At 37.3% G+C, this 13,519-nt stretch overlaps 1 protein-coding gene across 9 annotated transcripts in view; it reads left to right on the top strand.

Moving 5' to 3' along the window:
* Window positions 1-13,519, top strand: part of DYM (dymeclin) — a 400,415-nt gene that overhangs the window by 159,673 nt on the left and 227,223 nt on the right. For all 9 annotated transcript variants that reach the window (XM_061400135.1, XM_061400133.1, XM_061400128.1 and 6 more), the window contains one exon: window positions 12,770-12,883. In XM_061400135.1, the coding sequence (XP_061256119.1) occupies window positions 12,770-12,883 (114 nt within the window). The remainder of the gene's footprint in view (window positions 1-12,769; window positions 12,884-13,519) is intronic.

Below are 13,519 nucleotides of genomic sequence, written 5' to 3'. Positions count from 1 at the left end.
GTAATTCATGTACATAGTTTTAAAACTTACACAGAAGTACTGGGTTTCAGTGCAAAATAGCAGACCCCATGTCCATCCCATACCTGATTGCCCCTCCCCAAAGACAAATGCCACCAGTCCTGTCCATGTTTCTAAATATTTCTTGATTTTTCAGATTTATAGATATTAACTGTTACCATCATAAGATAGAATATATGGTATTAGTTCTCCTTACCGTACATCTTGAGTGTGCCCTCTGGGTTCCTAGGCCTGTTTCCAGCACAGAGACTTTTTCTTCTCCCATCTTTTTACCGTTCTGGGATAACTCAGCTTTTTACATTAATGTGATTTTGTTAACTGTTATCTACTCTCAGATGGACTGTGTGGTAATTGTGTTTCCTTTCTTGTAAAATGGTTTAATTTTTCTGTAGAACACCATTGCTTTATGTTCATGTACCAGTCACTAATGCAACTCCCACTACTTAAACAAAACTGAGAATCCCCTCTCAAGCTATTACAGCATACTGCCTATTTTCTCAGTTTCATTTTTGTTTTTGGCTCCTGTCTTCATCCTCATTAGGGGCTTTCCTCAAATGTGTGGTGATTCTTGCTTGTTTATTTCTCTTTAGGAGCAGGCACTAAAACTTTGTTTGAAAGTTCTTTGTGTGGGCAGGACTTATTCAATATAATGTGCTCTACATAGTCTGTTTCTCTGGATATCCTGCTCTCTGTAAGCCTTTTCTTTTGGGGTGGTCAACTTCTTAGAAGGGATTCTTACAGTCTACTATGGGGGTCTAGTATGAGACGAGGCTGGGAGCTTCTCTCTTCAGGTATAAACACTTGCTTCTTTAGAAGAGATTTTATGTGATCTTTTCTCTCCTGTTCCCATTGAAATTATTTTTGCCTCTTATGTAGTATGACTATCATTTCAACTAAGGTTTAAGGAATACTAGTGCTAGAACAGAGACGGCAATGGCACCCCACTCCAGTCCTCTTGCCTGGAAAATCCCATGGACAGAGGAGCCTGGGAGGCTGCAGTCCATGGGGTCGATAAGAGTCGGACACGGCTGAGCAACTTCACTTTCACTTTTCACTTTCATGTACTGGAGAAGGAAATGGCAACCCACTCCAATATTCTTGCCTGGAGAATCCCAGGGACGGGGGAGCCTAGAGGGTTGCCGTCTGTGGCGGTCACATAGAGTTGGACACGACTGAAGCGACTTGGCGGCAGCAGCAGCAGTGCTATAGAAAGAGGATAAAACATATAAAATTTTTGATCCTCATATTTAGTAAAGTACCTCAAGAAAAAAATTTGCATTGCTTTAGTGTTTTTTTTTAAAGAGCATTTATCTTTCTTTTGATAAGGAATAAAAAAGTATGATTTTTAAAAACACTTTTCAAGTACAAAATAGAAAGTACACAGATTTTAAAGGTACAACTTGCAAGTTTCTACACATGTATGTACCTGTGTTCATAACACCCAGATCACGTTATTGAACATTTATAGCATAATAGAAGACTCTCTTTTGCATATTGTGGTCAATACCCCACACCACCCAGAGTTAACTACGTTCTAGAAGAATTCCCTCCCAGTAGATTAGCTTTTACCTCTTCTTGAAATACAGTTGTTTCTGGGGAAAAATTGGTACAGGATACATGGACTCTCACAGCATTTTTCTTAAAACTACAGTTATTTCAAAATAAAAAATTCATTAAAATTTAATTTTAAATAGTGGGAAGAAATTTGGAAAAATACTTCTCAAGAGAAGATATATAAACACATGGAAAGTATATAAAAATGGTATATAAGTATATAAAATGTATATAAGTATATAAAGTATATAAAAATGCCTGTCACTGGGCATTAGGAAATGAAATTAGTGTGTTCTCTTTTATTTTGGCTTCTTTCACTCAGCATAGTGTTGCTGAAATTCACACATGTTACTGCATCGTTAGTCTGGTTTTTTGGATTGCCATATACTATTCCATTCTGTGGATATGCCACTGTATATTTATTCATCCCCTTCTTGTGAGTATTTGGCTTTTTTTCCACTTGGGGCCTATTTTTGCTAAAGCAGCTGTGTATATATGATCCAGCAGTCCGACTCCTGGGCATATATCTAAAGAAAACCATAATTCAAGAAGATACATGCACCCCAGTCTTCATTGCAGCACTGTTTACAATAACCAAGACATGGAAGCAATCTAAATATCCACTGGCAGAGGAATGGATAAAGAAGATGTGGTACATATACTCAATGGAATATTACTTAGCCATTACAAAGAATGAAATAATGCCATTTACAGCAACATGGAGATTGGGGAAATATTGTATGATATTGCTCTTAATGGGCTTCCCTTGTGGCTCAGCTGGTAAAGAATTGGCCTGCAATGCGGGAGACCTGGGTTGGGAAGATCCCCTGGAGAGAGGGGAAAGGCTGCCTACTCCAGTATTCTGACCTAGAGAATTCCATGGACTATACAGTCCTTGCGGAGAAGGCAATGGCACCCCACTCCAGTACTCTTGCCTGGAAAATCCCATGGACAGAGGAGCCTGGTAGGCTGCAGTCCATGGGGTTGCTAAGTTGAAGACTGAGCGACTTCACTTTCACTTTTCACTTTCATCCATTGGAGAGGGAAATGGCAACCCACTCCAGTGTTCTTGCTTGGAGAATCCCAGGGAAGGTGGAGCTTGACGGGCTGTCGTCTTTGGAGTCGCACAGAGTCGGACACAACTGAAGCGACTTAGCAGCAGCATACAGTCCTTGGGGTCGCAAAGAGTTGAACACGACTAAGCAACTTTCACTTGCTCTTATGGGAAATCGAAAAAGAAATGATTCAAAGGAACTTATTTGCAAAACAGAAGCAAACTCACAGATGTAGAGAATGAACTTATGGTTTTAAGGAGAGATGGGTGAGGGGGAGGGATAGTTAGGGAGTTTGGGATTAACATGTACATACTGCTATATTTAAAATGAATAACCAACAAGGACCTACTGTATAGCAAGAGGAGCTCTGCTCAATATTATGTAACAACCTAAATGGGAAAAGAACTTGAAAAATACATGTATATATGTATAACTGAATCACTTTGCTGTACACCTGAAACTATCGCAGCATTGTTAATAAACTGTATAGTAATATGAAGTTGAGAGTTTTTAAAAATTAGTTCTGTTTTCACTGTATATGCTATAATTAAGTTTTATTTCTATTTCTTGATGAAAAAGAAGTATAATCAAAGATTTGTACATTTAAAAGTTTAAGATCACCCTCGTGTGTATTCTGATGATATCATGGATAGAAAACTTCTTTTAATAATTTAAAAATATCTATTTTACTTATTTTTGGCTGCACTGGATCTTCGTTGCTTTGCTTGGGCTTTCTCTATTTGCGGTGAGCAGGGGTTTCTCTTCGCTGTGTTGTGTGGGCTTCTCATTTTGGTGGCTTCTCTTGTTGCAGAGCACAGGCCCCAGACAGGCAGGCTTCGGGAGTTGCAGCACGTGGACTCAGTATTTGGGGCTCACGGGTTTACTTGCTCCGCAGCCTGTGGAATATTCCTAACCAGGGCTGGAACCCATGTCCCCTGCTTTGGCAGATGGATTCTTATCCACTGTGCTACCAGGGAAGTCCCAGCAAACTCTTTATTCATCAACGTTGTCTGTTACCATATTCGTTATCTGTTTTTCAGTCTCTTTCTTGGTTATTGGATGAGCCCCAAGAATAATCTGGGATCTTTTGTTCCTGAAATCAGACATAGCATTGCTAATTTGCTATGCTCTTTAAATCAGGAGCTGAGCATATTATATGCTGATCAGTTTCATTGTCCCATTTGTAAATATGCTTGCTGTGGAAATACTTGTTTGTGGCTCAGAAAAAGAAAAAAATGTGTACTTTAAAGCATAAAAAGTGAGTTGTTTATGAAAAAAGAAGTTTAAAATTAAAGGAAATCTAAATGGCAGTATTTGTAAATGTTATGATTGACTACCCAGAAAATTCAAGACTCTAGTATTAGAAATGTTAAGAAAGTTGAACAAACTTTCTGGATCATAGATCCAGAAACTAAACTAAATACAAACTAAATACTGTTTCTGCATACAAATAACAAAAAACTTCAAAATGTGGTATAGAGAGTACTTAACAATAGCAATAAAACTACTGTGAACCTAGGAATCAATCTAAAAGAAGTATACTTTTTTAATGGCATGAATTGTCATTAGTTGTTAAGTTGTATCCAACTCTATTGCAACCCCCCATGGACTGTGGCCTGCCAGGCTCCTCTATCCATGGGATTTCCCAGTCTAAAACAGTGGAGTAGTTGCCATTTCCTTCTCTAGAGGATCTTCTTAACTTACAGACAGAATCTTCGTCTCCTGCATTGGTAGGTGGATTCTTTATCACTGAGCCACCAGGGAAGCCCAAATGAAAAATACTAAATATGTATTAATAAATAGAGATAGATACTATGTTCACAGATGGGACGACTCAGTGTCATAAAATTGTTAATTTGCCTTTGAATTAATTACTATGTTCATCTGATGAAAATCTTAGCAGTTTGTGTGTGTGTGTGTGTGTGTGAGCCTTGAAAAGCTAATCCCAGAAATTATAGGCAAAAGCAAAAAGCCTAGAAGTTTTTGAAACATTTCATTGTGGAGTTATTCACCCTACCAGATAGATCAGTTGTAAAACTTTTAGTACTTAAGATTGTGTTTTATTAACAAGGGAATAGAAAATAGACAAATGGAAAGAACTTAGTTCAGAAACTACACACTCAAATCTGGAAATGTGAAGTGTGACAGAAGTTCAGTTCAGTCGCTCAGTCGTGTCCGACTCTTTGTGACCCCATGGACTGCAGCACACCAGGCTTCCCTGTCCATCACCAACTCCCAGAGCTTGTTCACTCTTGTCCATCGAGTTGATGATACCATCCAATCATCTCATCCTCTGTCGTCTCCTTGTCCTCCTGCCTTCAGTCTTTGCTAGCATCAGGGTCTTTTCCAATGAGTCAGTTCATCACATCAGGTGGCCAGAGTATTGGAATTTCAGCTTCAGCATCAGTCCTTCCAGTGAATACTCAGGACTGATTTCCTTTCGGATTGACTGGTTTGATCTCCTTGCTGTCCAAGGGACTCTCAGGAGTCTTCTCCAACACCACAGTTCAAAAGCATCAATTCTAAGTAGTAAGTAAATTTTTTTTCTGAGTTTGAGAACATGGCTCATCCAAATGGAAAAAGTAGAATTAGATTATCTTGTCCCACATACAAAGAGAAATTCCAATTGGATTAATAAAGCTAGCTGTGAAAAACTGCACTTAAAAATCTTCAAAGAGAAACTAAAGGATAATATTTCTATAAACTTGATGAGAAAGGGATTTCTTAAGTGTAAAATGTATAAACCATGAATGAAAATAAATAAGTTTGACTATATTAAAATGAAAATTTTCATTGTTCGAATAAGTGAAAAAAAGATACAGAAAGATGGGCTAGCATTTTTAATTTTAAGAACCCTTATAATCAGTTACAAAAACAAAGTGTTGCTAGAATAATGGACAAAGTAATAGAAAAACAGAATAAAAACCTGAATTACTGGTAAGCATTTTTAAAGGATGTTCAACTTGATGATTCATCAGCATCATTCTTATTAAGGTAACTGAAATGTTGTGTGCGCATCAGATTGGCAAAAAGTATGAGATGTCATATGTTAGGTGAGGATATAGAGAAAATGGACTCTCATATATTGGTAGTAGCAGTATAAACTGACAGAACCACTTTTGAGAGGAATTTAGCCTCTCACATTCCTCATATTACCTGCAGAAATAAATACTTTACCTCCTACCAATTCCATTTCCTGGTTTGAGCCCTAGGAAAAACTTTATTCACAAGAGCACATTTGAAGGAATGTTCCTTGTAGTACTGTTCATAGTGTTCCAAAAACTGCAAACAGCAATAACATAAATGAACTACTACAGAGGAACTGTTAATATGACGAATGAAATAGAACTACATGGACTGATCATAATAAATTCAAAAATATTCATAATAATGAAGTATCACATTTAGGAGAGAGGTTGCCAGAGGTTAGCTGTGGAGCTTTAGGTGCTTCACAAGCGGAAATATTAACATTTGCTAAAACTGGGTGATGGGTACAGTGGTGTTCTCTAACCAGAATATTCAGTCAAGCTTTCTGAGTTGATGGAAATCTTCTGTAACTGCACTGTCCCATATAGCAAGCAGCACTTGAAATGTGGCCAGTGTGACTGACAAATTGAATTTTTAATTTTATTAAATTTTAATCTGTGGCTGGTGCTGCTGTGGTTGATGCTGTGTTGGATACTGGAGCTCTGTACTTTTTAGTTAATAACATTCCCTGATAGCTCAGTTGGTAAAAAATCCGCCTGCAACGCAGGAGACCCCAGTTCAATTCCTGGGTCGGAAAGATCCGCTAGAGAAAGGATAGGCTACCCACTCCAGTATCCTTGGGCTTCCCTTGTGGCTCAGCTGCTGAAGAATCTGCCTGCAATGCGGGAGACCTGGGCTCGATCCCTAGGTTGGGAAGATCCCCTGGAGAAGGGATAAGGCTACCCACTGCAGTATTCTGGCCTGGAGAATTCCCTGGGGTCACAAAGAGTTGGACACGACTGAGTGACTTTCACTTATTTAACCAAAACATACATACATTTATAATTATTTTTAAAAACATTTATATGTTTGTTTATTTTTGGCTGCAGCGAGGTCTTGGTCGCAGCACGTGGGGGTTTCATTGCGGCGCCCGGGCTTCTCTCTAGTAGTGGTGCACGGGCTTAGAAGCAAAACATACACACGTTTTTAAAAGAAACTGTTCAGTGGCTTTGCAGTTCTGCTTCCTAACAAATTCTTGGTGATGCGCTCATGAAGTCACTAAGTACCACAAACAGAGTAGCTTAAAAGGGATTTTACAGGTATTTTTGTTTTCAAAATGAATGTGATTCCTAACTTGAGGTATTTAATGTCAGAATACAAAGAGTATGGAGAATGAGGACTCCCTGTTTCTGAGTTTACTGTAGTGACATTTTGGATAGGGCAAGGATCTATGTTGCAGCATTGTTTTTCACAGGGGAAAAACTGGAAGTAACCTAAATTTCCATAATAGAAGAGTGGATAAAACAATGGGGCCTCCTGGCACAGGACTATCCAGTGTTTGAATGGAGTGAAGTAGAAGTGATGTTCAGCTGTTTACCTGGCATGGCACCAGAGAGAGCAGTCATCCAGTAAGAATGGTTCTCAGCTGTTTCGTCCTTGGTTCTCTACTCTGCATTAATTGCCAAACCAGGAGGAGGTCCTGGGGTAGTGGCTGGGGGAAGCAGCTATTTTACTAACTGGTATAGAAGTAGTTCGTTAAAAAAAAATTAGTACTATTAATACTAGGTTGGCAAATGTGATGAATATTCATTCTTCTTATATGTATCCATATAGAAGAGTTTCAAAAATGTATTGAGTGAAAAAATGATGATGCAAGCAGATATTTAAGTATATCAGTTTACTAGTGCTGCCATAGCAAACTGGTGGCTTAAAATGAACAGAAATTGATTGTTACTGTTCTGGAGACTAAAAGTCCAAAAGCATGGTGTCAACAGGGCCATGCTATCTCTGAAGGACCTAAGGGAGGTGATTCCTTGTCTCTTGTTATCCATCCTTGATGTTCTTTGGCTTGCAGCTGCATCCAGCCTCTGTCATCACATGGCCTACTCTCATGTGCCTGTCTGTCTTTCCTCCTCTTCTTGTAAGGACACCAGTCATATAGGATTTAGGGCCTGCCCTAATCCAGTATAATCTCTCTTGATTGCATCTACAAAGACCCTATTTCCAAATAAAGTCTCATTGACAGGTTTTGGGTGACACCAGTTTGGAGGACACTATTCAGTGTGATACATTATGATGTTGTTTATGTAAACTAGAAACTATACAAAGGAATGTGTGTGTGTGTGTGTGTGTGTGTGTGTGTGTGTACGTGTGCATCTGTGCATGCACACATGTATCAGTTTGCTATACACGTAAAGTATTTGAAATGGACTGGAAAGATATATACCAAACTCAAGATAGTTGTTGTTCCTCTTTGGGGGAATAAAATGGAATTTTTATCTTATAAAATAAAACATTAAGTGTTACTGATAGTAAAATGTTACTGTCAATTGTGGGAGTATGTAAGTTAATTATTCTTTGTGCTTTTCTATGTGTAAATTTCATTTCTTAAAGATTTGATATTATATATTACTATGTAATATTCTAGCCTATGTAACATATGGAAGAAATGTATTCAATAAAGACAAATCGTATGGGGGAAAAGGCTGAAAAGAAGACATAAACAATTATATATTTTTTGCAAAGATAGGTATTTTCAGATCCTCCAGAGCTTTTCTTCTACATATTAATTGAGTTATTTTAGCATGAAATGATAAATAGGTGTAATGTGTAACCAAGCTGATAAATCTATAGGTATTAAACTATATGAACACTGAATGCAAGAGATGAGGAATTTCTTTTATAGGAACCAAATAGGTCAAGCTCTACAGCTAGGTTACCAAGAAAATTTTCTGTATGCTGCCTATTATATATCAGTGTCCTGTGGAAAGCTGTGTGAGCTCTGTAACTAATTATTTTTAATTTTTCTTAGACACTACCAGAATTTCCAGACAATAATTTACTTTTCACAGTAAAAAAAGATGGGCCTTTATGTAAATACTAAATTGCATTTCTAATTTTCATAGTAATGTCGTAAGTTTACTATGTGGATACTTACTAAATATTTACTGAATGTTGAATGAATAAGACTGCTTTTATTCAAAACACTTATTCCATCCAGTTTTCTAATTGACACACACAGGCAGATGTTAAGAATCAGTGACCTTGGTTTCAAATAAGGGTGGCTTATGGTAATTTATTTGTAAACACAGAAGCCAAAGGAGAAGAGAAACCAAACTATATTCAAGCTTGTGACCTTTTAAAAGACAGAGACTCCTCTCACTAGTTAAGCTGCCTGTTGAGTGTCCTGGGTTAGTATTTCCCTGTAGACTTAGAGCTGTGGTTCTTAACCTTCTTGGTCTTTACACTTAAAAATAGTTGAGGACGGCAAATAACATCTTTATGTGGGTTATTGTTCTCTATGTTAACTGCATTAGGAATTAAAACTAACACTTAAAAAATATTTGATTAGTTAATTTAGAAATAATTATTACAATAAACCCATTACGTGTTAGCATCAGTAACAGATTTTTATGTAAGTAACTGTTTTCCACAAACAAAAATTTACTGAGAAGAGCAGCATTGTTTTGCGTTTTTGCAAATCTCTTTAATGAATTGCCTTAACAGAGTCTCAGGTCTCCTTCTGTATTAAATTAATTGTGCTATTAGGCATGTTAGATAGCCTTCAGAAAACTGAACTGTACACTCACGAGAGAGTAAGAGTGGAAAGAAATGTCTTGATATTTGGATGAAGATAGTTTTGACCTTGACAATGCTCCAGAAATGTCTCAGGGACTCCTAGAGGTCTGGGGACTGCATTTTGAGAACTGCTGCCTTAGACAGTAAGTCAGAGGGACTGAGCATCGTGTCGTTACAAAGATTCCACTGGCAAATGTCATCGTTTTGAATATTTTCAGGTAGTACCATTTGTTTTACACGTAGGTTACCTCTTCTAGTTGATTAAGGCATTATTAGTCATGAATAAATGGAAATGCTTCACGTTTTACACTTTTTACTTCACAGACAACACTCAGTTACCATGTACTGGACATTTCTAAATGCCATCTTTGTGTGGCACGGAGCCTACTGTCCATGGTCAGGGTTGGGTTATTTGTGATGGGGATGCTGGGTGCCATAGGTCTCTTGCTAAAGAGTTGAACTGAGTGTAAAAACTATGGGCACTTACATGAAGGTGAAGATGATATTTCTTTACTTTTTTATTTTTATCTGTTTCCATGCCCTTTTCTCATTTTAAATATTGTTTGGAATTTGGGGAAAGGCAGACTTAGCAGAGAAATGTCTATTTTATTGGTCTTTTAGAAGAATTAATGTCAACCATATTATTTAGATATATTTTTCTGATTTCATGGATTACAGTTGTGATGTTTTGGGAGTTGTTACTATTTTGTTGTTGTTGTCTAGTAGTCCGTATTTTCCTTCTTTTGACTTTTTCTGGCTGTTACTGTTTTATTGTTGTCATCATGGTGATGAGGAGGGGCAGGGAAACACGTGTGTGATGGTGTGCTTTTTCCCTGGAAATAATGCATGGGTGGTTCGTGCTGAGTCGCTGCACACTTAAAAGTACTTTTCTATACTTACGTGTTGGTTTCTCTAGATAAGAATTCTAGAATGATCATCTATTCCTCCAAAATTTGTAGACGTTTTTATGTTGTCCTTCAGATGTATACTGTTCAAGATGAGAAATCTAATGTTAGTCTGCTTTTCTTTCTTTTGGTGATAACATGTTTGTTCTGTCTAGAAGCCAGTAGGATTTTCTCATAAACTGTGGATTCAGAAATCTTATCAGAATACATTTTGATTTTTTTTTCCCCCAGTATTTTTGCTTAAAGTGTTATAAGTTTCTCTTTCCTTCAAAGGAATTTTCTAATGTTACTAACGTTTCTGTTTTTCTCCTACAGTCCTTCCTCAGTGTCAATGGGGACTGGTTCCAAGACCTGCCGTGGATGTTCAGATCCGCAGATGTTCAGGCCCCATAGTCAGCCCTCTGTATCCATATCTGAGGATGCAACCACCTAATACGGAGGGCTGACTGTTATGCTTATTGAAAAAAATAACCCCATATAAATGGACCCATGCAGTTCAAACCCATGTCATTCAAGAGATTGCAGTTTCTTCTTTTTAGAACTCTTACTAAGTATATTTTGGATCTCCACGTTTCTCTTATATTTTGTCTTTTTGCCTTTTATTGCTGTTGTCTGAGGGGACTTCTGAGTTTGTCTTTCGGATCACAAGTTCTCTTTTCCATAGTGCCCATTCTGCTAATTCTTTTCTCTCTCTTAAGTTTCATTCATCACTCTTTTTAGTCTTTTGTGGCTTTTCTTCATTCTGTGATTCTCATTTTTCATAGTGGCCTGTTCTTATTTTGTGGTTAACAGTATTCTGTCAGATCTCATCAAAGATACTGATTAGAATTTTTAAAAAGTTTCCCCAGCCTCTTAAATTATCTTTGTTTAATTGGGGGTCTGTTTGTTCTTCTTGTTTAGTTTCACTTTATTTTTATTTATTTCATGCAATATTATTTATAATACTTACTTCATACAATATTAGCTTTCATATTATTTTTTATTTAGTAAAATTTAAATTATAAACCCAATAAATGTAAACATAATTGGAAAAAATAGTATAATGAATTTCTATGGATTCATCAACCGTCTTATGTTCTTATTTCATCTACCCACTCCACCCTCCCTGCCTTTTCTGTTTTGGCTAAAATAGATTTCTTAATCCTATAAATCATATATATGTAAAATTTCATTTGCAAATATTTAAATATTTCATGCCCATAAATGTGAGCATAAAAAATAAATATAGCACCATTATCACATCCAACAATATTGACAATATTTTATTGTGCCTACTAATATTCAGTTTTCTTTAAAATGTCTTTCTTGAGTTCGTTGATTTGAATCAGTTTCCAAAGCCTGCTTAATGCATTTAGTTCTTAACTCTTAATCTACAACAGTGTTTTCCTCTCTCTCCCTACTACACCATTTATTTTTTATAGAAACTGGCTTGTTTATTTAGTAGAATTCCATACATTTGACTTTGGCTGATTATATCATTGTGTTATCGTGTTTTTCAGTCCTCTGTATTTCATACTTACTGGCAGTTAGAACAGAGGCTTGATTGGATTCAGCTTATTTTAGATTACTGAATTTCTCTGCTTTTTCTGTAGCTTCTTATTGTCTGTTCATAGTTGTAAAAGAAAGTCAGACTCACTTGTTTTGAAAGGTGGGGGGTTCCTCCTTTCGGAAGATGTGGATGGTAAGAGTCCACTGCAGAGAGAGGGCAGGAATCAGCCAGAAGTCTTGTTCTTTTTCAGGCATAGATGGAAAGAATGTGGCACCTTGGCTCCATGTCAAGGAGAAAAGAAGTGGGGGTGACCTCAGTGGAAGAGGATGTTAGGGGAGTTCTGTGCCAGTTGAGCCTGTTGGGTTTTGTGCATTTTGCCTCCTTTGCTGTGGCCCAGAATTGGCTGCAGTGTTGTGCAGCTTTTCTCTCTCTGTCTCTCTGTGTTGCGTGGCTGTGGAACTACACCAGCTGAAGCTAGACAGTTCTCACGTACCGAGGCCTGGAGGCAAGCCCCAGAGCCGCCTGCTCTGAAGAGCCTGAGCAGAGCATGGGCCCATCTCTTCTTGAAGACCTTGGCTAACTTACACTCTTGGTCTCTCTCCTTGACACAGGGATGCAGATTTTCTGTGGTTGTTGCGACAACTACTTTTCAAGACACTACTTGGTTTTCTTGTTTTTTGCTTTCAGATGAGGGACCTCTGACAGTTGTGCTGTCAGTCTTATCCTCCATACCGTGCCTTTTTAGATATAGCTCCTTTTTGTCTACTAATGATATTATCGTCTATTTTTCTTTTAATTTGAGAGGGAAGAAGAAGTAAATACATCACAGTTTTGCTATCTTGAACTGAAATTCTCATGATTTGTTTTTACATATTTAACTCACCTTCAGAACAAATCCATGGCTTATCAGAAATTGTAGGCATGGATAATCCCTTCTTCCATAAAGCAATCATACTTACTTAAACTTTTCTTCCCCATTACAGGTGTTAAAAAATATTACTTGGTATTCAGAGCGGGTTTTAACTGAAATTTCACTGGGAAGTCTCCTGATACTGGTTGTAATAAGAACCATTCAGTACAACATGACAAGGACAAGAGTAAGTATTCCGTAGCTGTTTTTCTACCTTTGTATATACGATGCAATGAAGACTATAGTTTAAAGCAGTCTCAATATTTAGAGTGCTAACATTCTCATGGAATATGGTAGAAAAGTATAGATCAGCATATATTCTCTGTATTATGATCCTAAGGTAATGTTTATAGTGTCTACGTTTGAGTATTTCATAGGTTGTATGATCAGAGAGATTTTACATGAATAGTAAATAAGCAGTGTAGCACCTTTAGATAAAAGATATTGTATGCCTTTGCTGAACTGATAAAGCTGACTTAAGTTTAAGAAGTGACAACAACAAACTTTAAGAAGATGCAGACACGAGAAAATATGGATTCAGATGGGACAGAAGCATAGGACAAAAGAGAATAAAGAGTGAGAGGAAATTTCAGCTAGGTTGTATTTGGTATACCTTAGGGCAAATGTCCACTCCAGCCACTAGAGAAGTAGTATACAGAATTCATAGCTCAGGGAAGTGGCTAAGTTTACTGCAGTATTTTCAGTTACTCCCTTCTGGGAGGCTGACATAGATACATGTCTACAATCTTTTATCTGAAGCTCTTGGAGCCACATGTGTGTTTTAGAATGGAGAATTTTATTTTAGAAAGATAATTATAGTTCT

This window comes from Bos javanicus, chromosome 24, assembly GCF_032452875.1.
Source record: "Bos javanicus breed banteng chromosome 24, ARS-OSU_banteng_1.0, whole genome shotgun sequence".
Lineage (NCBI taxonomy): Eukaryota > Metazoa > Chordata > Mammalia > Artiodactyla > Bovidae > Bos > Bos javanicus.
The sequence above is the reverse complement of the archived record's forward strand: the minus strand, read 5'-3'. Positions and strand labels throughout refer to the sequence as shown.